The sequence below is a fragment of the Gaeumannomyces tritici genome (assembly GCF_000145635.1).
Source record: "Gaeumannomyces tritici R3-111a-1 unplaced genomic scaffold supercont2.3, whole genome shotgun sequence".
NCBI lineage: Eukaryota > Fungi > Ascomycota > Sordariomycetes > Magnaporthales > Magnaporthaceae > Gaeumannomyces > Gaeumannomyces tritici.
Genome location: NW_008804547.1, coordinates 4,325,127 through 4,347,779, shown reverse-complemented (window position 1 = coordinate 4,347,779; position 22,653 = coordinate 4,325,127). Strand labels below are relative to the sequence as shown.

Genomic DNA, 22,653 nt, shown 5'->3' with positions numbered 1-22,653 from the left:
TTTCAATTTTTCGCCCCAGTGCATACCACCGCAAAATTGAAAGTGTTCCGTTTTTTTTTTTTTGATCCGGACGTGCTAACGTAGGGGCGAGATCAGGGGGTTGATGCTTCAAAGCGAAGGCGCAGCCAGGATTCATTGCAAGGGGGTAATGCTGTGTTTGTTCAGGTCGGCTATCCCGTTCATGATCTTTTTACCGTCAATACGTTGACAGAATGTCATCCATTAGAGTAGAAAGAACCAGGTGGCGAACACAGGCGAGGGACAGTGACACAAAATGATGAAATCATAAAACAATCTCACATCTCTCATTGCTGTGCTCCGCAAGAGGAATTGGCAACCACAGTGTGTATACTGCAATCACTGTGCTGCCACTCCCTATCCACACCGCCTTCCAATCCTGGCTAGACGCTGGGATTCTGCCCCGCGAGCATGAGCTGGAGCTCATCCGTGTTGGAGGCGGATCGATGGACCACCCGACCGCTGCAGCATCGCCGGTCGACCTCAGCCCGCCACCCCCCTCCGAACCCTGCCCGGCCCCGACCCGACCGACCCGAGCGTGACTGCCGACAGGGCCCGCCAAGATGCTGTCCGGAATCCTAATCTTCAACCAAAAGGGCGAGAACCTGATCTTCCGCGCCTTCCGCAACGACTGCCGCCCGCGCCTCGCCGACGTCTTCCGCATCCAAGTCATCTCCAACGCCCAGGTCCGCTCGCCCATCCTGACGCTGGGCAGCACCACCTTCAGCCATGTAAAGCACGAGAACATCTACCTGGTGGCTATTACCAAGAGCAACGCCAATGCCGCCCTCGTCTTCGAGTTCCTGTACCGCCTGATACAGCTGGGGAGGGGGTACTTTGGCAAGTTCGACGAGGAGGCCGTCAAGAACAACTTTGTGCTTGTCTACGAGCTGCTTGATGGTGCGGTCTCTCTCTACCTCGGCCACCCGCTCTACTCCCAGCGCTAACCCTTGATTTCCAGAAATCATCGACTTTGGCTACCCCCAAAACACAGAAACGGACACGCTCAAGATGTACATCACCACCGAGGGCGTCAAGTCGGAAAGGGCGCGGCCGGAGGATTCGGCCAAGATAACCATGCAGGCCACGGGTGCGCTCTCGTGGCGCAAGGCCGACGTCAAATACCGCAAGAACGAGGCTTTTGTCGACGTCATCGAGGACGTAAACCTCCTCATGTCCGCCACGGGCTCCGTCCTGCGCGCCGACGTCACGGGCCAGATTATCATGCGCGCATACCTCTCGGGCACCCCCGAGTGCAAGTTCGGCCTCAACGACCGCCTCCTGCTCGACGGCGATGGCATGATGTCGCTGCCCAGCGGCAACCGCATGGGCACCAAGGCCACCAAGGCCGCCGCCGGAAGCGTCACGCTCGAGGACTGCCAGTTCCACCAGTGCGTCAAGCTCGGCAAGTTCGACTCGGACCGCATCATCTCCTTCGTCCCGCCCGACGGCGAGTTCGAGCTGATGCGCTACCGCGCCACCGAGAACGTCAACCTCCCTTTCAAGGTCCACGCTATCGTTAACGAGGTCGGCAAGACAAAGGTGGAGTACAGCATTGGCGTCAAGGCCAACTTTGGCCCCAAGCTCTTCGCCACAAACGTCGTCGTGCGCATCCCCACCCCGCTCAACACGGCCCGCATATCGGAGCGCTGCACCCAGGGCAAGGCAAAGTACGAGCCGTCCGAGAACAACATCGTCTGGAAGATCGGCCGCTTTGCTGGTCAGGCCGAGTTTGTCCTCTCGGCCGAGGCCGAGCTCACCCACATGACCAACCAGAAGTCCTGGAGCCGCCCGCCCCTGAGCATGAATTTTAGCCTGCTCATGTTCACTAGCAGCGGCTTGCTGGTGCGTTATCTCAAGGTCTTTGAGAAGAGCAACTACAGCAGCGTCAAGTGGGTCAGGTACATGACCAGGGCTGGAAGCTACGAGATCCGCTTCTAGCCGCCATTTGAGTTCCAAGGTAGACGAGAAATCGCGTCTGTCCTAGTGAGTCTCCTTGTGTCTTGTGCTTCTGCGGCATGGCGCGGCGTTTCGTCTTTTCTCGTCTTTGTTAGGCTTCCGCCCGGGTTCTATTGGTATAAACAGGTGATATTGAACCAGGCCATATCAACAACACGTTATTGTTATGTCAGCCAGCTTATATTACTTCGACTTTGGCATAACAATTGAAACAGTCGACAAATAAACCAAAACCCGTGTATTATCCTGGTTTCCAAAGTTCCACCCATAATCTGCAACAACCTCCGGGAAATGACTACCTGTCTAGGTACACTCCCTCCAATTCCCGGCTCGACCCCACATTAAGGTGATTACTAAAAGACATGTTAGCACCGATCGTATGCTCTTTGGCACAGGCAATTCAGGTTGACTTACAATCTCAATCCACCGAGCCATCCACTTCTCGATGACAGCCTTGGCCTCGTCGACCAGGCCAAGCTCCAGAAGCAGCTGCACGCTGCCCCTCAGAGCGCTCTCGATCGCCGAGGCAATCCAGCCATGAGTATAGGAAGTATGCTCGCCGACGAACACGACACCGTCGTGCGTCTTGAAGTACTCTGGGATAAACAGCTCGTGCTGGCCCACGGTCGGGCTCGCCCAGCTCCCGGACTGCAGGGGGTCGATCTCCCAGCAGACCCTGTCGTGCTTGCCCGTGTACAGGCCGGCGGCCGCGGGCCCGTGGATCTCGAGGATGGCGTCCAGGACGTACTGCACGTGCTCGGCCTCGCTGAGCCCGCCGAACCTGCTCCCAAAGTGGTTGTCGAAGATGTAGCTGCCCAGGATGGACGCCGGGCCGGTGCCGTTGATGTTGTACGACGGGTAGCAGATGGTGCCGATGCCGGGGATGTCGGTCGTGGTCGAGCAGCCGCCGTAGATGGGCTTGGGCAGGCGCGTCTCCCAGAAGCGCTCGCTGAACTCGAGCGCCACCTTACACGCGTCGGCGTAGGGCATCTGGCGCATGGCGTTGGTGATGGTGGCGTCGAGGCGCGGGCTGAAGCGCCACTGCTTGACGACGGTGAAGGGCACGCCGACGACGGCGAAGTCGTACGTCGACGACTTGAACTCGGTGTCGGTCGGCTTGTCGCGCCACTGCAGCGTCACCGTCTTGGCGGCCGCGTCGCGCCGCACGCGCTCGATCTTGCGCCCGAAGGTCGTGGCCCCACCCACGAGCGGCTCGAAGGCCAGCGGGAGCCGGTTCAGGCCGCCATCGATGGTGGACCAGGTCGCGGCGTTGAAGTAGAGCTCGTCGTAGATCTAGAGATGGTGTGAGAAGGGGTGAAGGTGGGACGAGGGTTAAGAAAAGGGGGGGATTTGGCGACTGCTTACGTCGGTCCAGAAGCTCTCGGAGCCCTCGCCTGCCAGGATGCTGGTATCGTTGAGGCTCAGGCCGAGGTAGTTGACCATGAAGGCGAACTCGCTCCAGCGGTCGCCGGGCCCCGGGAGGGAGCCAACGCCATTCTTGACACTAGGTAGCGTAGAAATCCGGACGTCAGTATTTGTTTCCCCTATCTTGATCTCTGACCACCGGCTGTCTTTGCTCACAATTCGGCGTGTGCCCGGAACATGTTCCTGGCGGCCTTGGCCATGAACTCGTAGTTGTCAACGATAGGATTGCGTGCCTCCGCGGCCGCGATGGTAGACGGATCCCACGGCCTGCTGATCTCCAGGGACGGGTCAGCGTCGATCTCGGCCTGCGTGGGCGCGATGCCGCTGGGCAGCTTGATGTCGTCGTTGTAGATCAGCGAGTTGTTGGCCCTCTGGTACCAGGGGATCCAGTCGATGGTGAGGTTTTTGCCGTTGCCGCGGTTAAGCCTGTTGAGCTCGTCGGACAGGTCAAAGACCATCTGGTGGTCGGTGATGTTGAGCGTCTGCCCTTCCAGCTCGATGGTCTTGGGGAACCGCATCGGGCCCATCTCCTGGTACGAGTAGTCAAAGGGCCCGCCGCTCAGGTACGTCGTGTGGACGCGCCCGCCGAGCCGTTTGGACGCCTCAATGATCTCCAGGTTCTTGAACCCGGCCTGGCTGAGGACCAGGTACGTCATGAGCCCCGACATGCCGGCGCCGACGATGCCGACCTTCTTGGCCTTTGCCTTCTCCACATCGATGGCGCTCAGGTTCTTGCCCTCGAGCAGCGCCACGCCGTCGAACCAGGGGCCGTGCGCGTCGATGCCGTTGGTCGCGTTCATGTGGATGCCGTCCCGCGCCCGCAGGCTGCGGCGCCGGCGCCGGCTGCGCTCCGCGTGCATCTCCTGCGGCGCGCTGCGGCCCACGAGCGCGCCCGTGGCGGTGTCCCAGGCCGAGATGCAGCCGCGGGCCTGCGCCTCCGTCGGGATGCGCCACACTAGCCTGCTCCCGTCGGCGGCGACGGTGGCGGCGGTGCGGGCGATGACGTGGTGCGCGTCGGCCTCGCGCTTAGAGGCGCAAGAGCCGTACGTGAAGCTCAGCGGCGAGCGGGCGGCCAGGGCGGCGCCGTCCCTGACGGAGAGGTGGATGTTGGCCAGGTGCGAGTCGAGCGCGGTCCGCGTCTCGATCTGGACCGGCAGGGAGGCCGGGGAAGGAGACGAGGCGGCCAGCTGGCCCAAGAGGCCGGCGACGAGGATGGACTTCATCTTCTTGGCTGCCTGCTCTGCTTGTGTCTGGAGCGAGTGTGGGCGGGCTTTACGGCTCGCTGGAGAAGGGTATGATGCTCAGGGGCGCTCGAGCGTGAAGATCAAGTCGGATTCGGGAGAGATCTGGATATGACCCTGCCCTATTTATATGCCCTCACAACTCCTCCTCAGCCCCATTCGTGAGATACTGATCCATCACACAAGAGCAACGGTGCTATGGAGACATCGCGGCCATTCTCGGCTCCCAAGGTCCTGCCAAGGCCCTACTTTATGAAGGAAGCCAATATTCCAGGCGTCTCACGAAGGCAACAGGGGCTGAGCTGAGTCACGGGAAGTCTTCTCAGGGATAACGCGGTCAAGTGCTCAAGATGCTCCTCGATGTGGGAGTGTGCGAGGTGAACCTCTTGCCAGCCTTGCTCGTCTGTGATGACGAACGACGTCACACCGGGGGCCTAGGGAGGTCAGCAAAAAGGAAAATAGCGCCGAGCACCGAGCACCACGGAAAGGTGAGTCGCGGAGTTTGCGAAGTCTCGCAGGCGTCCTTCGCTTTTCTTCGCGTCGTACTCGCACTCCTGCCCCGGATCAGGGGCTACACACCGCTGCGAGCGGATATGTGCATGTTCACCAGCGCGCAGGAAGCCCAGCGCCAGGCTTCTGAGCACCCCTCAGGAATCCACAAAAGATATCAGCCGGAGACATCCGAAACAAAGACGCCGCCCAGGCTTGCGAGTTCTGGCCGTGTGCTTCCAGTCGCAGATTGTGGCTTATTATGACGATATGACGGGAGCAAGCCTCGGCCCCGAGCAGAATCGATCTTTGTGTGCGAGGGCTTGTAAGCCACACAGCCATTAACGTTACCCTTTCTACGGCTTCGTGATGCTGTAAGCAGAGCCTCAGCAGACTACCACGCCGCGGCCGGGCAATGCCAGTCGGACCCCCACGTATCATGTGTCGGAGCCCTCGTGCGTGATGAGCACGTCTTCAGTATTGGGGCTGCTCCACCCCAACCCAACCATTCTGCTGGCTACATCGCCCACAGAATATGTCTCTTTGCGGTGCGATTTCTGACATCCGACAGGGCGCACAGGGCTTGGCTCTGGACCTGGTGGTGGCTTACAGCCCGGGTTCCCGGTAAGATTGTCGCCTCCGCCCACCACGAGGCGCCCTACAGGATCCGAGTGCGGCCAAGAAGTCCGAAGTGGAAATGATGGGCGCGCCCTTCCTGAGGGCAATGACATAAATCTCCGACACGCATCGGGACTGGTTCCCACAGTTTGTGCGCCGAGTTGCTGCGTTGCTATTTCCGATATCTATTCAAGCACTGTAAAAATTCCTTCCAGCCACACTCTTCATGTCAGCACTTGCGACAACCGCACACATCTTCACGGTTCCATTGTGCCAGTCCGTGGCGGTGTTCCTAATCGGCTAGCCAGCCGATAGAAAACCGGCCATGCATCACATCCATCTCGCATCTAAACAAAGTACGTCAGCTCTTCCAGATACCAAACACGATTACCCTCCTTGTAGCACCCATATGCTCTGCAGTAGTCAATTGCGTCGTAGACTGACATAAGCTGAGGAACCATTACCGCAAACTCTGCGCTTTGCTCGGGCTGTGCTTCTTGTGCAGGCTGCACTTTAGGGGTGGGATCGCTGGTTGCTTTCGGGCTGACCGGTGTCACTTTGCCCCAGTCGGACTCAGGCATGTTGCAGTTGGAAAAGCCAGCGAGGGCAACAAGGAAATACATGTTTAACTACCCCGCGTAACTTGCAACGTCTGCTTATAGGGCTATGAAGCAGCAATAAGTTATTTTTCTTTGCACGGATTAAAAGCTCAAAGGAAATGTAGCAAGAATACATACCCAGTTCGAGTAGATGAAGATTAAAGGTGCGGGGAGTTTTCTTTTTTAGTAAAGTAATACTGTATGAAAGGGTTAAAAATAGAAAGCGCAAAGGAGCGAAGCCTTTCGGAATCGTATCTAGCTGGAAGCTAGGTATTTAATAGCAGGCGTGGCGCGCGTTTTCTACCTGTTCCACACCGGTTTTCTCATACGGAAGAAACCCTTTGGTGATGTCCCAGAAGGACATTATCGACCGTGCGCCTGCATGAGGCAGGCGCCGGCCTTCTAAACCCTATCTCTGGAAGAGGAGCTGCCAATCGGGCCAGCGGCCACTGTGGTGACGTGGCACCTTGGGAGTCCTGACCAGTTTGAAAACTGATAACTGGCTGTGATGCAAACACGGCAGTGCATGGCGCCTTGGTTTTCTGCACATAAAGCAGGAGTGATGAACCCGGAGCTCTTGACCGCCTGCCGCTCCTTGAAATCCCGCTATCCCACATTCTGCCTCGTTGCCCATCTCGTCGGGCACGACAGCGCATTTTGGGCAGAATGGACGGGCAGGCGCAAAATTTGAAACCCGATTTGCTCAACAGCCCAAAGTGGGATTTGCATCACTCCCCCACCGCAAATATTTCTATTATGAACATGATCGACTAATTTTGAAGCAAAATTGGAAATAGGAAAACCATCGGCTATAAAGAATTCACGAGTTGTGTCCTCAGACGATGATTTCTTTGCGCTGCGTCGCTTCGACAAAACACACTGCCGTACGCTTTTAGCGCTTCAAGACGAGATATCTATCTTGGAGGAGAGATTGGACGCTATCGACCACAGGCTCAGTACAGAGGAAGCAGTGTACTCAACTTTTAGAGCCGATCCTTGTCCTGAGAGACAAGCTATCCTGGCCGACCTGACATCGAGGTTGGGAACCTACGGTAATTTCCATATGCTCATCAAGACAGCACATTACACTGAGACTCTACTAATTAATGCGGAAGCGGAATTCAAGATAACCTATTGTCCGCATACATGGGCTTGAAGATGGTGCCTTATGCAGCCCGCTGACAATCAACAATATGCGATTGTGGCTATCCAACCAGTCGGAACCGATCAACACGGCGGAGACACGCTTCCTAAATGCTCCAGACCTCATCTCCCTCCAGCGTCAAAAAAGCATTCTTCCGACGACTGCTGGAGCAGTATGTTCTTGCGCCACTGGTGTACAAGGCCCGGTCTGTTCAAATGAGATTTAGTCGAAAGAGAGGTAAATCGGCTGAATCTGTGACCGATCCCATCATATCTGGGCCAGACGGACAAGTCAATATTGCAGCCAACGTGTTTGTTTTCGTGGCTGCTGTCTTCATGCCTATCCTGCCACTGTGGATTCTGCCTCCAATGGGCGACTAGCTGCACAAAAAGCTGGCAACTATCACTGATTTTCTTCTCATCTTCCTCATTTTCATGCAGTGGGGGACAGTCGCCAGACCATTCGAGGTTCTTGCTGCCACGGCCGGGTAAGTTGATAAGTGTTCATATCACGTCGCGAACCGGGGGTAGGTCGCGTATTTTAATAACCACAGGCTGACAAACTCCCCACCTTCACCGCAGATACGCTGCTGTTCTTGTTGTATTCCTACAGGTGGAACAGGCCTTGGTATGATGGGCCCGCGAGTACAACACGCGCCCAGCAAGCGGTTGTCAGGCTTTTTGGACAAGGGGGGGCCGTGTTCGCCACGAAGATATTGAGCCCAAAGCTCTACAATCGAACGAGGCATTGGGATCGGACTTTTCGGTACAAGAAATCCGTCTTTGGTGGTAGAGCCATCTGGTCGGACTTGTCCACAGCAGCCCCAAGACCGCAATCGACGGTGGCTTGTGGCTAGACAAGCTGCCCTAACGGCGCTCCTTCGCCGCGTTCTGGAACCCTATAGTCTAATGTCGCACCGACGGTGGTTGGGTGTTGCACCGCGCGGCGCCCAGACGCGGGCACAGAATCGTTTGAACGGCCTGCTGAGTAAACGTTCCGATGGCGAAGCTGGCGACCATGATGAATGCGCTAGCTAGGCTGATGAAGCCTGCGGGCGAGGCGGCCCGGGGTCAGCCGACAAGCAACCCAAACGGTTATGTAAATGTCAGCCCCCACAGCCTTGGGCCGGCGCATGCAGTGAGACACAACAGGCTTCGACTTCATATTGAGCACCTTGATGTTGACCAGGCCGCTGATTGGAGAGCCATTGGCGAGTTGGGGAACGGGGAACGCGGTGCAGCGCTCATTGAACGAGTGATAGGCTGGGGCTAAGGGCTGGGTCTGGCGTTTGTCCTCCCCCAAAGCGGCTGCAGCTCCATCGAACATAACGAAAGAAAACCATTAGAAACGGCAAAGTAGATAAAGGGTACTGTAATCCTCATAAATATTCCAACGCCGGGGGACAGATTAATAATAAAAACTATACCGCAAGCTCCGCCTCAGCCTGCCCGGCCGTCCTCACAATGCCCTCACCCTCCTCGACCGAATACACACCGGCCGAGACGAACTGCGCGACCACCTCCCGCACGGCGGCCACGAAGGCGGCGTGGCCGCCGAACGGGGCCTTATCCCACAAGACGTCCAGGAACGTCGGCCCGTCGGTGCCGGGGACGCTGACGCCCTGGACCGGCACGTCGTAGCGCGGCAGGCCGTTGTTGCGCTTGTGGTTGGCCACGCCGGCATCGAGTCGCCCGAACACGACGCGCGGCTCCACGCGCCGGAAGTAGGACGACGCCGCCTGCCGGTCGCCCACGTAGTAGGGCCGCGCCGTCAGCTTCTGCCCGCCGGCCGCCGCGGCCACGCTGAAGACGGCGTCGGTGCTGCCGCCTCCGGTAGCCACAACGGCAGCGTGGCCGTAGTCGCCGTCCAGCTTCAAATGTCTATACAGCGACAGCTCCCAGTAGCCGCTGTTGGCGCCGCCCGTGGCCGGCGGGCGCCCGACGATCTGGAGTAGCACCGGTCCCCGCATCAGGGCCTGGGTATCGGGCCGGTCGGGGGCGCGCTCGACGCGGACGCGGAACGGCATGCGCATCTCGATCGTGTCGCCCGCTCGCCAGGCGCGGGCGAGGGTCAGGTACGTCCCCGGCAGCGGGGTCTGCGCGGCCGGGTCGGCCTCGCCGTTGACGGTGACAGTGACTGTCCCCCTTTGCGCCCACGCCGGCACGCGCAGCTTGATGTCGAGCGGGCCCCCACCACCCGCGGCCGTGACGGTGAGCTTTGTGCTGTCGGCGCGCGGGAAGGCCGTGTCCTGCCTGAGCGAGAATGCCTTCTCCCCCCACGTCAGCGTCGAGGGCACAAACAGGTTCACCCAGAGCGCGGAGCCGTCGGCCGAGCGCAGGTAGACGGTCTCCTGGTACTTTGTGTGGCTCTCGAGCCCGCTGCCACCGCAGCAGGTGCCCGTGTTGCCGTAGTCGCGCGAGGCCCCCGGGGTCAGGGGTTGGAAGTAGGTGAGCTGCGGGTCGGCGGTCGTGGCCGTGTCGGCGCGGGAGCCGGCGATCATGTTGAAGAGGCCGCGCTCGTAGCCGTCCATGTAGGTGGCGTTGTGCTCGTGCATGAAGAGGTTGCGCGCCAGCTTGAGCATGTTGTACGTGGTGCACGTCTCGGCCCCGTTCTCGGCGATGGCGTTTGCGATGTTGCCGCGGTTCTGAAACATCTCGGCGTTGTTGTTGGAGCCCGGGTAGTTGCCGCCCGTCCCCCCGCTCGCGAACTGCCGGTGCGGGAACACCCAGCTGTAAAAGTTCCGCGCCGCGTCCAGGTAGTCCTGCTCTCTGCTCTGCTCAAAGATCCTCAGGTAACCGATGAACTGCGGGACATGCATGTTGGCGTGCAGCCGGTCGGTCCGGCGCGGGCCCGGGTTCTTGTCGCGGGTCAGGACGAGGATGTCGCGATCCTCCACGGCAGCGTCAAACAGGGAGGCGCGGTTGTCGAACGCCTTGGCCGTCTCCAGGTGGCGAGAGTCGCCGGTGAGCTCGTAGAGCTCGGGGAAAACCTCGTTTGCGCCGCCAGACTCGCCGGCAATGTAGAGGTCCCACATCCTGTTGAGGTCGTCCCTGGTCAGGTTGCCAGTGTAACCCGGGTAGTTCTTGTCCCCGATGGTCAGGGCTAGGTGCGCCCAGTCTGCCATCTTGACCACCACGTCGAGGGCCTGCGTGTTGTTGGTGTTGTAGTAAGCGTCCAAGAGCCCCCGCATGATCTTGTGCTGCGTGTACCAGGGCGCCCACGTGTTTGTCGCAGCGTCGCCTCCGTATATGGCCCAGCGCGGCGGACCGAGCCTCAACACCGTGTCCTCGGGGAGCGCGCCCAGGTAGCCGGGGTGGGTAGGGACCCAGGCCGAAGGCCCAGACCCTCGGTCGCTCACGATTCCGGCGTCCCGGCCGTTGGGTGAGGCATCCACCAGCGTGGTCCCGCCGTTTTCGTCGAAGCGGTACCACGCGATGTTTCCCCCGCCCGTCGTGCCCGCCGCCGAAGCCTGCAGGGACCGCACCTCGGCCGCGCTCAGCGCCCGGTTGAAGACGTGGAACTCGTCAACCGCGGCGCTGAGCGGCGCGTCCCCGTACTGGGACCTGCCGATCCAGCGATTGCCCGGGTTGCCCAAACTGGTCGGGTTCAAAGCCATGCCGGCGTTGGTGCCGGCCACCTGGCCGTTGACGTACATGATGCCCGTGGTGCCCTCGAGGGTGACGGCGATGTGCACCCACTCGTCGACAGGGAGCGCTATCTTGCCGTTGATCTGCTGCTCCTGCCCGGAGCCGCCGGTGGTGATGGCGAACCGCGGGGCGAAGCCGGGCTGGTCCGCGCGCGGCGTCAGGAACATGTTGACCGTCGTGTCCCTGCCAAAGTCGAAGAGGCGGCTCCAGGTCTGGTTGGACGCCAGCTTCACCCACGACGCGAACGTGAAGTCGCGCAGCTGGTTGACCGTCTCCTGCGGGAGCGTCACGTACTGCTGCCCCTGAGCCTCTTTGTTCAGCTGCAGGGCGTTGCCGAACTTGCCAGCCACGCGGCCGACGGTTTCGTTGTTTCCTGGCTGCTGCCCGCCGGAGCCGCCGCCGCCGCCGCCACCCATCCTCGCGGTGATGGCCTTTTGGCAGGCCGCCAGCTCCTGGACCATCCAGTCGAGCTTGGCCTTGAACACCTCCTCGCCCTGGTCGGCGTACGCCTGCGAGAGCGCCGTCATGTAGTGTCCAGCCCAGTGGCCGCTCAGCAGTCCGCCATCTTCCCACCCGCCCGGCACCGCGACCCCGCCCGCGCTGGGCCGTCCGGCCTGTTTGTTGAAGAGGACCAGGAACCGCCGCTCGTCGAACTCGCGCAGGAAGTCCTTCGTCCGGTCGCGCTTCTCCTGCAGCAGCCCATCGCCCAGGCGGACCTGGTCGAGCCGGAAGGGCCGCACAGGTGCCGTGCCGCCGGGGCCCGGGTCCGCAGCCACATTTGCTGCTGTGGTGCCTCCGAGGGCCATGAGTCCCAGGCCAACTGCCTGAAGCAGCCGGCGCGGACCAGACCGAGGAGCGATGCAATCAGCCATACCTGGTCGTCCAAGGGAATAGCTTTTGGGGCTCGTCTGGCGTCGTTGGCATTTTTTTTGTCTTGTTTTTGTCGCCCGGACGAGCGATCTGCCTAAATACTCATGTGAGATGCAACAGTGGTAGTGGAGGCTCGACATCCATTCCAATGTCACATGGATATAGGCGCCATTGAGGGGAGGGGCTTGATAAGGCGCTTTGCTGCCAAGTTGGTACTGGCCCCTCATCGTCGTCGCACCCCTGTCTACCCCAGCGTATCCGGATGAAATAGGAAGGAGGCGGGACTGCCGTCGGCGAACAACCCGGCTTGACGTGACGTCGGCTCGGTGTATAGCAGCCCGACAAGCCAAACGGATGATATTAGAAATGACAAATTCATTATGCTCTCAGCCGGCTGCCCCAACCCCAAAAGTTGATGAGATTTTGCCTAGTCGCACACCAAGTGGGCAGGTAATTATCAAAACACGTCTCTTGGAATAAAAACTTCGTTCACAGAAATTCTAAACCACGGCGATTCCCCATAATCAGCCATGCAATCATTTCAATACAGATCAGTCAGGCATGTTTTATGTTATTCTAACCCATACAGGGCGAGCGTCGAGCATCCCACAATGTCACTCATATCAGACAAAGGCGTGTTAGTCTACAATAAAAAATAACTATACGAACGCTTCCGGTTCCCAGATATAGAGGTTGCGCGATACTGATGCTGTATTTGCCTTCTCAGGGTACCAACCTCACTAATCATGGCAGAACACAATAACCCCCTCGAAGGCCAAACATTTACGGTCTTTTACATACCCAAACTATATAAGATAGAACCACCTGTTATCTTAGCACCAGCGGTCGATGTTCCGAGACTTATGCCATGTCGACAGCTCAGTCTCTCATAAGGTGGCATCTCTTGATTGCTGTCTCCGTGCTCTTTCATTACAGCTCCTAGTTAAGGATAATATTTCTTAACTGACGACATGACACTCAATTTGTTGATAAATTCCCCTCAACAGCAAACAACTTGCCTCAAGCAAGCGTTTTCGACCAGGGCAGTGTAGACCGCGATGCGTTACAGCAAGTTCCTCAGTACTACTGATATAAACGCGGGGCGCAAATAGCCAAACACTATCTTCTTTGCTACTATAGGAGAAATGTCTTGCCATGTGCGAGTTACAATGTACTAATATGCGCGGCAAGTTGCTTCAGATCTGGCTGGGCTGCACATGATCGCCGCTGAATCGACAATCCTTCATTATAAGTTATCTATCGGGCTTTCTTCTTATTAATATCGGGCAGTGGTCTGATACCATACTATGTCTACGTCTCTGGCAGCGATGGCGGCGGCGATGGCGGCGGAAGGTCGAGGGGGCCAGGGTGGAAAGTTATCCCTGCCTACATACAGTGCCCAGAAATAATGTTGGTCCGACGAAGGCGGGGAAGCAATGTGTATGGGGCATGGGGACATGTCAAGATATTATTAAGAGGCTTGGTCATTTCAGCTAGACGAGGACAAATTCAATAGTCGAAACTGTAGCCACGTGCCAAGCCCAAAAGCCATGTGATTTTTGAGGGTTTGTCGTACGTCTTTGGCTTTGCTGCTTGGCGCTAATCCGCCATTTCGAGCCCTCTCCTGTTCGCACGACTTGTGCCCCCTTGTCACTGTCAAGCAGATTGACGTATTTACTTACCGCTGTGGTTGGGCGGAAGGGCGGCAAGCGGCAGGCAGGCTCGACTGTCCCTCTGTAGGTTGGATTTCCCCGCCCTTGGGCCAGCGAGACCCCTGACAGCAGGGATAAGGGCGCGTGCTTTGCGCTAGTGTGGCAAAGCAACAGCACACGAGCCAAACAAACAAATGCCTAAGGAGAGCAAGGCAAGGAAAACGAAAGCTACCGACCGCGCCGGCGTGTGACGAGGGAGGACATCCACGTCAACTGCACCATCTGCTAAACTCCATCTGGATGGAGCCGCAGCTGAGGTGGTCTTGGCACGCGGCCACCCTGTCCAGCAGCCCTTTGAGTAGCTTGAGAAGCAGGTTTTCCGTCGTCATTCCATGTCGGACGGCTCGAGCTTGTCCCTGGATACGGAGGTTTCCGAAAGGCCCGCGGCGATGGGAAAATCTCAGGGTAGGTCAGGTAACGAAGACGGCGCCCTGGTTGCCTGCGCCTGGGCAGGTGCTTGGATGCACCAGCCAAACACCGAAGGAATTGGATTGAGGGGGCGAAAAGCAGAAGAAGCGCATGTGCTCGAGACCTCTGCGGCCTCTAACAAGCCGGGCGTCTGAGACATGCAGCTTTGTCAGACACGCGTGCTCGGTAGGGGAGGTTGGGTTAGGTTAGGGAAACACAGGTCCATCCCAAATGGTCCCCAATGGTCTGGCGGGCTACGAGCTGGCGACGGTTGGTGGTGTTGCCCGGGCCTTCTGATCACAACGAGGGGGTGAGAATGCATCATTTGACAATCGCCAGCATGCCGCTCGTGCTCGGGTGCGAGCTTGCATGCCCGTCTGATGGTTGAGGGGGGGTGTTTGTCGGTTGGGATTCCGCGACTGGGAGCTGGGGCTGGAGCTGGAGCTTCCCAGTTCCATCGATTATAATCCAGCCAGCCCGATGGGAAGCTGGCACCCACCTCCAGCTCCATGCAGGCAACAGCAGAGTTCCTTCCATTTTCAACGGCTGATTAACACACCACTTTACGATGCCACGAACAGATACATGGCCCTGTGGATCGTCACCTGAACACCCCTAACCTACCGCCCTAGCTGCCTGCCCGCCGCCATCTTTTACCACCAGACCAAATATACTTCTTCCGACACTCCTCTCGACACCATTTCCGATCCAATCCAAATTGCCCCTATCAGATCTTATCAGCAGACTCGTGAGCGTCATCGCACCCTCGCGAAATAGCTGGTCGCCGTTCCTGATCCAGCCCAGAGCGGCCCTGGGCCAGACTCACCATTGCCTGTTCTGGCCAACATTTGCCCCAGACCAGCATTGGAGAAGCACCGCGCGCCGGCAACAACCGTCGCGCTGTTCGGAGACAGTCTCAACGGCCTCGATTGACGCGCGTTGTCCGACCGTCTGTTTTGGCAGAGCAGTGCCCGTAACTCCCAGTAGCTGCTGCACTGGGCGCCTGGTCTGCTTGCGTCTCCACCTCCATCTGACTGGCTGTGGGTAGCTGCATGATGCATCGTCCGGCCCCCGGAGAAGAAATAGAAGAAAACGAAAAGGGCTCGGGACTGCATGCTGACTTTTTACTTGGCTAGGACAAGTGCACACGCACGTGCTGTTCTCGGGGCACGCTGCTGAGCCCAAACAAACACAAGCCCCTCCCGCCCAAAAACCGCCTTCAAGCCCGACGCAGGACGAGGCGTTCTGTGCCTCTCAACCTGTCCGCGTACTGCAGCTCTTGTCCCTCGCTGCTGCCGTCGTCACCCTGTGCGAAGTCTGGCTCGTCTGCTCCATTCTTCTCCCCGCCTCGCCATCCTCCAACGACAGCCCTAGCCGCCGCCAAACGACTGGGCAAGAAGGGGGCATAGCCAGCCGTCAATCTCGGCGACGATCGCCGCAGAGCTGCCAGATCTCACTATCAGTCTCTCCCGAATAGGTCTAAATCATTACAGAAGAAGGCTGCCCGAGGTAAGTGCCAGTCTCGCCTCGTCTTCCAGGATTGCACCCTGCTCTCTTGTCACACGTGCTCTCTTCCATCCTGCCCTCCTTTTCCCCTTGCTTTTTCATTTTCGTCACTCAACAACACAGCCTGTGATATTTCTTCAAATGGGGTTCTTGCCGTCATCCATAATACATATTCTGTTGTGAAAACCTTGGGAGGTGATGATGCCTCGAACGGCGCAGTCTTGTCGACGGCGAATTTGACCTCCTTGCTTGCCTCAATTAAGTCGACCTTTTCGTCATTACTGCGCCCACTAGGGCTTACCTTGCCCTTCCTTGGCCACCACTGTTGTCATCTCCCCGCCGGCTCTATGGACGCAGTTGCTTAGCTGCGATATCACCAATCATGTCTCCTCCTCTGGTTCTCCTACTATCCTTTCAACCTACATGCTCTGTCCTATCCGTGTGCGTAACGGAACGTTTTTGTATTAATACGTTTTCGCTAGCTTTGCCTTTCCACGCAGGCTCCAGCCGTGCCACCTTCTACCACTATCTCACTGCCCGCAGGCGAGACACCACATAAACAAACAAACAAAACACCCTGCTGCCGCCCACTCTCCTCCCAAACCGTTTGCTATCCCCTTACGCAGAGGAACCGTCATCATGGAACCGAAATCGCTGCGAACCAAGCTCCGGAATATCAAACCTTCCCATGCCTTCCATAAACTTACTAACAGGCTGGGATCCAAGGTCCGTACAGGCTCCACCGAGGCATGCCAGCCCAGAGCCTTGACACACGCTCATGATTCCACTTGGGGTCTAGACCCAGAATCGACGGGCCCGTCAACTTCTTCATCTACACGCATGTCTGGAATCGTGGTAGGAGACACGCCAGCATCCCATTCAGCACCTACACAGCAGCCCTTGTCGGTACAGGCAGCGCCTGGCCTATCAATCCCGTTAGCTCCTGGGAACACTGCCACCTCTCAGAGTAAAAGTCACGAGAGCACGGGGAAGCCATCCGGGAGTGTGAATCAGACGCAAACGCAAGCAGGCTCCAGCATGGTTGCCAAAAACCACGAGAGTAATGGCCTCGTCCAGGAGAAGGACCAAGACCCGTCGGATGACAATGCCAGCTATCATTCGGCGCCAACGGAGCAAGCTCAGCAGGGCGAGCACCTGGCGCTTCAGTTGGAACATGATCTCAGCCCTCACTTGCCAAATGCCGGTCAGGCCAATCAGGCAACTGCCAAGCCCGCTTCAAGGCGTACCAGGCTCAGGCAGCGTTTGAGGGCGAGCGCGAGCTCAGCACACCAAGCTACGCTAACGGCCTCTCTAAGTGGATGGAAAGAATGCCAAGAGCTCAGACAGTACGGTCGTCAGATTTCGGTGCGCTGCAGCAAGTGCGCAAGTGACATATATGTGGGAGATCACAGCGTAGTCCGCCATACCCAAGACATGATGATGAACGCCCAAGGTTTGCCTACCCCTTGGCGCTTGGAACGTACATCCACACAGCGAGGCTGACAGACACAAACCACAACGCCCACAGCGCCGCACGACGCGACATCCGTCAAGAACGTTGTTCACTCGTCCATGTTCTGCCAGCGATGCAACAGCCTCACCTGCGTAGGCTGCGGTGAGACTGTCGATCGCAAGACCGCTGCCGTGGACGAGACCACATCGGCCTGGACAGAGGGCCACGGCAAACGATTTCGCGTCAACTGGCACTGCGACCAGGGGCGTCTGTTCATGATCTGGCTTTTCTCCGCCGGATACGACTATAAGCCGCCGCCCCCTGCCTCACCCACTTCCCATCGGGCCTCGCTCGCCGGTGCCGGCTACCAGAGGTTCTCGAGGCTTTTGTTGCCGTTCGGTCTTAAGAGCGACACGACACCGGCCCCTGAGCCTGCCACTGCTGCATCGCCGCCATCGCCCTCACCTTCGTTGTCGCCTGCGTGGGACATGATTGACCCCGCACCCGCCACGCCGGTGCTAGCGCATGCAGAGGCGAACGCCTCCGGCAGCGGCACTTCGGGGGTGGCAATAGCAACGGCAGCGGCTACAGCCGTACCACCTACCCCAACCGACTCCAGCAAGGGGAAGTCATCCATGTTCTGGGGATCTAGCATCGGATTCTCCGGCCTCAAGTCGGTGGGCCTTCCTGAGAAGGGTACGGGCTATGGGCGACACGACAGCCGCACCTGGACACCGACTTTGACGCGGTCCGCCAAGCAGGAGGAGAGAGAACGGATCCAGGAGCAGTACCTTGGATGCTTGGCTGTTCTGGTGCCGGCCACAGAGGGCCAAGAATGCCGGCTCAACAAGATCTCGCCGAGGCTCGTGGAACTCATGATCCGGCGCAGCCCACTGATGCCCATGTGCGTAGATCTGCTTCGCAACCACGCAATGGACGAGCTCGCAGCGCGGTCGAAGCTCTACGGCGCCCTCTGCGCTCTGCTGACTGCCCTCGCCCGCCACCCGGCCACGGCTGCTATGCTATTCCGCCGCACCAGGCTTTACCCCGAGCGCGAGCAGACGGTCTGCGCCTCCATACACACCTTGGACAAGCCTGCAGCAGCCGCGACGCCGCCGCCAACGACCGAGTACGAAGAGACGACGTCGCTGCGAGACCTGATCGGGGCTTTCGTGTCGCAGTGCCGTGTCCTCCTGGCGCACTCTCTCGCGCACAGCGACGAGTTCAAATCCAAAGAGGATATAAAAATGCTAGAGGTGTGCGAACGCATGTGTCGTCTGGCTGTCGTACTAGATGAGAAGGAGGCAGGGCTTGTAGCAGCGACTGCCGGAGAAAGCGACAACGGGTCCGAGACCTCCCCGCCCAGCAGTAATAGCAGCGGCAGCGGCAGCAACAATAAAACCAACAGCAACAGCGGCAGCAGCCGCAATTCTGCCACCATCTCAGCTGCTGGTACCCCGATCAATACCACCGCCCTCACGGCCGCTGAAGAAGAGGGGCGAAGGCACCGGGCATACCACCTTTGGTGGGAGGCCAACCGTGTGAATGAAATCCCCGAGGCTGACATGATACGGTTCTTCTCGTATCACTCAGAAGCGGCGGCGCTAGCCAACCGGGCCACCCCGTTTCCAAAAGGCCGTATGAGAAAACTGATCAAAGACCACATGACGCTACGCTCCGGCCTCCCCGAGGGCATCTTCGTCCGACTCTGCGCCTCGCGCATGGACGTGTATAAGGTTATGATCGCCGGCCCCAGGGGAACCCCCTACGAGAACGGCCTGTTCGAGTTTGATCTCTTTTGCGGCGCCGACTACCCATACCAGCCGCCACAGCTGCGCTTCCGGACGACTGGAGGCGGGCGCGTGCGCTTCAACCCGAACCTTTACGACAACGGCCTGGTATGCCTCAGTCTGCTGGGCACCTGGGGTGAGGGCCAGAGATGGGACCCGAACAGCTCGACGCTGCTGCAGGTTCTCGTCTCTATCCAGGCCATGGTGTTTTGCGAGGAACCCTACTACAACGAGCCTGGTCACGAACTGCATCCCAAACCCAACGACTCGGAGCGTGAGAACGCGCGGATGCGCGAGATGACGCTCGAGTACGCCATGATGTCGTGGCTGCGCGGCCTATGTCCCGCCGTGGCCCCTCCTAGGCTCGCCCTTTACAAGCCCCCATCTGTCGGGAAATCAGCTTCCGGCCCGAGCTCTGGTTCTGGCTCCGGATTTAGCATCAACCTGAGCGTCCCGGCCCTGCCGCCACCATCGCCTACACCTTCGTCTTCATCGGGATTTGCCCACAAGCCAGGAATCTGGGAGGACCTGGTGCGGGAACACTTCAGAGCCAACGCAGCGGCCATCTTGCGAACGGCCCGTGGGTGGAAGGGCACGGCCAATGGCGACAAGATCAGGGGGTTGGTACTGGAGCTCGAAAAGCTCCTCAGGGAGCATAAGTTTGTGTAGGAAAGAAGGCCATCCATGGCGGCCTCGCTCCTCCCCGCCCCCTTCGAAAAACCACGGAAGGGAGGCTGTTCTGCGGGTTAACTAAACGGAGAGTGCTCCTCCAAAAACAAGTGTTGAGGGATTTTCGCTGTGGAAGCCATGTGAAGCATACCATATTAGCAATGTTGTCTTGTGGCAAGATTCTCCCTTCCCTGTCATGTTAAAGCATTTATTTACCTGTTTCCCCACTAATTTTCCGGTTTTTGTAACCCCTACCTCTATGTTGATGCATCCAGAACCAGGAAGACTATGTGCCATGCCATCGGCTGTTGTTGCAACTCCAGGGGTTTCGTTTCCACGAAGCCGTTATCTAATGTCAGGCTGACGAGATATCTGTGGAGGTTGCTGTGGTGAGTATGTAGCGTCGGGGCATAATTCGTAGATTATTTAATTCCAAATCTATTGTCCTCCGTCGGCCATTGCCAGAATATCCGAACAAAGCCAGCCATTCCTTCCGTTTCCCATAAATTCGTATGCTCCCTTTCAGGGACCCCGCTAGCGAGGCATCTAGTTATAGCTTGAGCGTACTGGATATACCTGGGTCCAACCCCGTGAATTAGATAGCCTCGTCATCAACACCGCTCACTGATTTTCCCCTTTCTCCCACAGTAAGATGGCCACATGGACGCAGCCATGTCTTCCATGCTGCTTCCAGCATCGGGCAGGTGGGCCGTGCGACCTGAGCCATCGGGGGCATCGATTCCCCCACCATCCACTGCGACCGGCGGCTCCAGCCTGCCTACCTAGGTATGTGGTCAATATGGCCGGTGTGGCTAGAGGCAGAGGACAGGTCGAGCCTCTAGTCGAGACACCATGCGTGGAAACAAGGGCCTATCTGAGGGGGCCGGCCGAGTCCACAAAGCAAATGATTCCAAGTACTCCCTCATTTCGGTCACGGCCACACCCAGCCAGTCTGAGCCTCCTTCACAGGGGCGGCCCAAAGGGGTCGTTGCTGACCTTGCGCCGCTTGGGGTCCCGGCTCGAGTCCCCCGCGGCCGCGGCGGCAAGCATGGGCCCGCCAAAGACGGCGCCGTCGTCCTCGACCGTGGCCTTCTTGGCACCAGGGCGGGCGCCGGGGCCCTCGTCATCGCTGTCGATGCTGTTGAGCGCCCGCTCGCGCCGCGCCTTCTGCAGCGCCACGAGGTCGTGCCGGTCCGGGTCCCGGCACTTCTTGAGCTTGCGCTGCAGGGGCTTGAAGAGGGTGGCCTCGTGGGGCTGTGTGTGGTAGGATGGGGTGCCGCTGCCCGTTAGCGTCGGTAAGATGGTGGGAGATTTTACATAGTGGTGGTGGTGGTGGTGGTGGTGGTGGGACGCTGTGTTCCGACTTACCGTGCCGTAGTACTCGTCCTCTCTCTCGGGCGGCTCCGTCTCGAGCATCTTGCGGCAGGCCGCGATGGTGGCCAGGACCTTCTCGCGGACCTCGGCGCCGAATATCCGCTCCCTCTCCAGCTCGCTCTTCTTGGCCCTGCCGCTCCTAGCCGGCTTGCCGCCGGGCTGGACCGCCGCCGCACCGTCGGCGGTCGTCGCGGGGGTGGCTGCGCCGTCCTCGGCGAGCGGCGTGGCGGTGCTGCTGCTGCTGCCGCCACCACGCTTGAACGTCTCCTGTATCAGGCGCTCGAGCAGGCCGTGGTCGGCGATGGACAGTGCGGCCATCATGATCTGGCTAGGCGTGTAGTGGAAGTACACGTCCGTGACGAGCGAGCTGAAGCGCAGCACGGCGCCGGCGCGGTCGTGGGCGCGGCCGAGGCGGGCGTCGTCGTCGAGGTCGGCGGTGCAGCGGCGCAGCTGCATGAAGGCGCCCTGGAGGGCGCGGAAGGGGTGGCGGACGTCGAAGGCGAAGCGGACGCCCTCGCAGAGCAGAAACTCGCCCGCCAGTATCTCCTCGGGCGTCGTGCCCTTGATGCGGTCGGCGATGCGGCCGACGCGCAGGTAGTGGCCCTCGGCCTTGGCGCCGAAGAAGAGCGCCGTCTTGATCATGGTGGAGGGCGGGTACGTCATGATGCTGTTTGTGACGTAGAAGCGCTTGAGCAGCACGGCGGCGCTCGCGCGCGCGTCGCTCGAGAGCTCGCAAAAGGTGGCGGCCTTGAGCAGCATGACGGTATAGAAGGTCAGCAGCTGGTGCTCATCGGCCGGGGTTAAAAAGTCGGGCAGCGGCGCGGGCGTGGCGGCGACCGAGCCGGAGCCGTTGCCGTTGCCCGAGTCGCTGTTGGCGCCGCTGCCGCTGCTGCGCGCCGCCGCCAGCCGCGCCGAGATGCTCGCGGCGGCAAGCTCGTTGGTCTGCGCCCGCAGGCTCGCGAGCTTGCCCGGCGAGAAGGACCACAGCCGGTACTGCGTGCTCTGCCGGTAGCGCGCATCCTCGGTCGCCATCGTGGTGGAGGGGTGTGCTAGAACGGGGCCTTCGTGCTGCTTTAGCTGCTTCTGTCTGGCAGCGTTTGGCGGTCCGCACTTTAGGCGGGCTGGGCTGGGCTGGGCCTTGTGGCTGGTGGACAGGCCAAGCCACACTCGCCTCACAGCTACTGTGTAGATGCCCGATCAGCGGCAGCGACACACCGCAGCCAATTTGGCGAGGTTTTTCTGAAGCTAAGCATTGCGACCTTCACTCAACCTCGAGCCCCGCCAAGTACGCTTAAACGAGAGGGTACCATCTGCAGAGAGGGTGACGCCGTGGAAGGCGACCATGAACTCGAGCACTCCAAACAGCGGAACTGCCTTCTGGGTCCAGCCCGTTTAGGTAGCCCCGCCCTCCGTTGTAGGTACCTAGTGTCTGGTCTCCAACCCCGAAGCTCTCCAAGGCGGGTCAAGGTGGATTAATCATTACAGTATCACGCAGGTCTCGCCCAACGCATCATGATATAAAAGGAGCAAATGATGTGATAATGGGCTATCGATGCATGACACGCCTTTGCTGCTGATGGCTTGACCTTCCACAACGGAAACGACCCGCCAAGTAAATGAAAAATTAGGACGGCGGCGCGGGTGACCAGTCATGAATCCAGTCCATGCACAATGGCCCGCCCGCTTCGAGGTCAACGACGAAACCGAAAAAGATTGAACCCTGCCTATTTA

General features: G+C 59.1%; 7 protein-coding genes across 7 annotated transcripts; 3 read left to right on the top strand and 4 right to left on the bottom strand.

Annotated features, from left to right (window-relative positions):
- The first annotated feature begins 50 nt into the window (after positions 1-50).
- Positions 51-3,480, top strand: GGTG_06568 (AP-2 complex subunit mu-1). Its single transcript, XM_009224387.1, has 3 exons — positions 51-918; positions 980-2,284; positions 2,347-3,480. The coding sequence occupies exons 1-2, from the start codon at positions 582-584 to the stop codon at positions 1,957-1,959; spliced, it is 1,317 nt and encodes a 438-aa protein (XP_009222651.1). The 5' UTR covers positions 51-581; the 3' UTR covers positions 1,960-2,284; positions 2,347-3,480.
- On the bottom strand, positions 2,328-4,625 carry GGTG_06567 (hypothetical protein; the record flags this gene model as incomplete). The annotated part of the gene is made up of 4 exons (XM_009224386.1): positions 2,328-2,330; positions 2,392-3,270; positions 3,343-3,481; positions 3,559-4,625. 4 exons carry the CDS (start codon positions 4,623-4,625, stop codon positions 2,328-2,330), a joined length of 2,088 nt encoding a protein of 695 aa, XP_009222650.1.
- A 777-nt stretch (positions 4,626-5,402) lies between these two features.
- Positions 5,403-5,833, top strand: GGTG_06566 (hypothetical protein; the record flags this gene model as incomplete). Its single annotated transcript, XM_009224385.1, has 2 exons — positions 5,403-5,443; positions 5,704-5,833. The coding sequence occupies 2 exons, from the start codon at positions 5,403-5,405 to the stop codon at positions 5,831-5,833; spliced, it is 171 nt and encodes a 56-aa protein (XP_009222649.1).
- Positions 5,834-6,097: 264 nt separating this feature from the next.
- Positions 6,098-6,567, bottom strand: GGTG_06565 (hypothetical protein; the record flags this gene model as incomplete). The annotated part of the gene is made up of 2 exons (XM_009224384.1): positions 6,488-6,567; positions 6,098-6,414 (listed from the first exon to the last, which is right to left on the bottom strand). The coding sequence occupies exon 2, from the start codon at positions 6,371-6,373 to the stop codon at positions 6,098-6,100; it is 276 nt and encodes a 91-aa protein (XP_009222648.1). The 5' UTR covers positions 6,374-6,414; positions 6,488-6,567.
- A 2,294-nt stretch (positions 6,568-8,861) lies between these two features.
- GGTG_06564 (acetyl-CoA carboxylase) lies at positions 8,862-12,012 on the bottom strand (the record flags this gene model as incomplete). Its single annotated transcript, XM_009224383.1, has 1 exon — positions 8,862-12,012. The coding sequence occupies one exon, from the start codon at positions 12,010-12,012 to the stop codon at positions 8,914-8,916; it is 3,099 nt and encodes a 1,032-aa protein (XP_009222647.1). The 3' UTR covers positions 8,862-8,913.
- Positions 12,013-14,581: 2,569 nt separating this feature from the next.
- Positions 14,582-20,013, top strand: GGTG_06563 (hypothetical protein). Its single transcript, XM_009224382.1, has 3 exons — positions 14,582-15,639; positions 16,119-17,089; positions 17,165-20,013. The coding sequence occupies exons 2-3, from the start codon at positions 16,276-16,278 to the stop codon at positions 19,546-19,548; spliced, it is 3,198 nt and encodes a 1,065-aa protein (XP_009222646.1). The 5' UTR covers positions 14,582-15,639; positions 16,119-16,275; the 3' UTR covers positions 19,549-20,013.
- On the bottom strand, positions 19,938-22,222 carry GGTG_06562 (hypothetical protein). Its single transcript, XM_009224381.1, has 2 exons — positions 20,917-22,222; positions 19,938-20,802 (listed from the first exon to the last, which is right to left on the bottom strand). The coding sequence occupies exons 1-2, from the start codon at positions 21,952-21,954 to the stop codon at positions 20,512-20,514; spliced, it is 1,329 nt and encodes a 442-aa protein (XP_009222645.1). The 5' UTR covers positions 21,955-22,222; the 3' UTR covers positions 19,938-20,511.
- Positions 22,223-22,653: the final 431 nt, after the last annotated feature.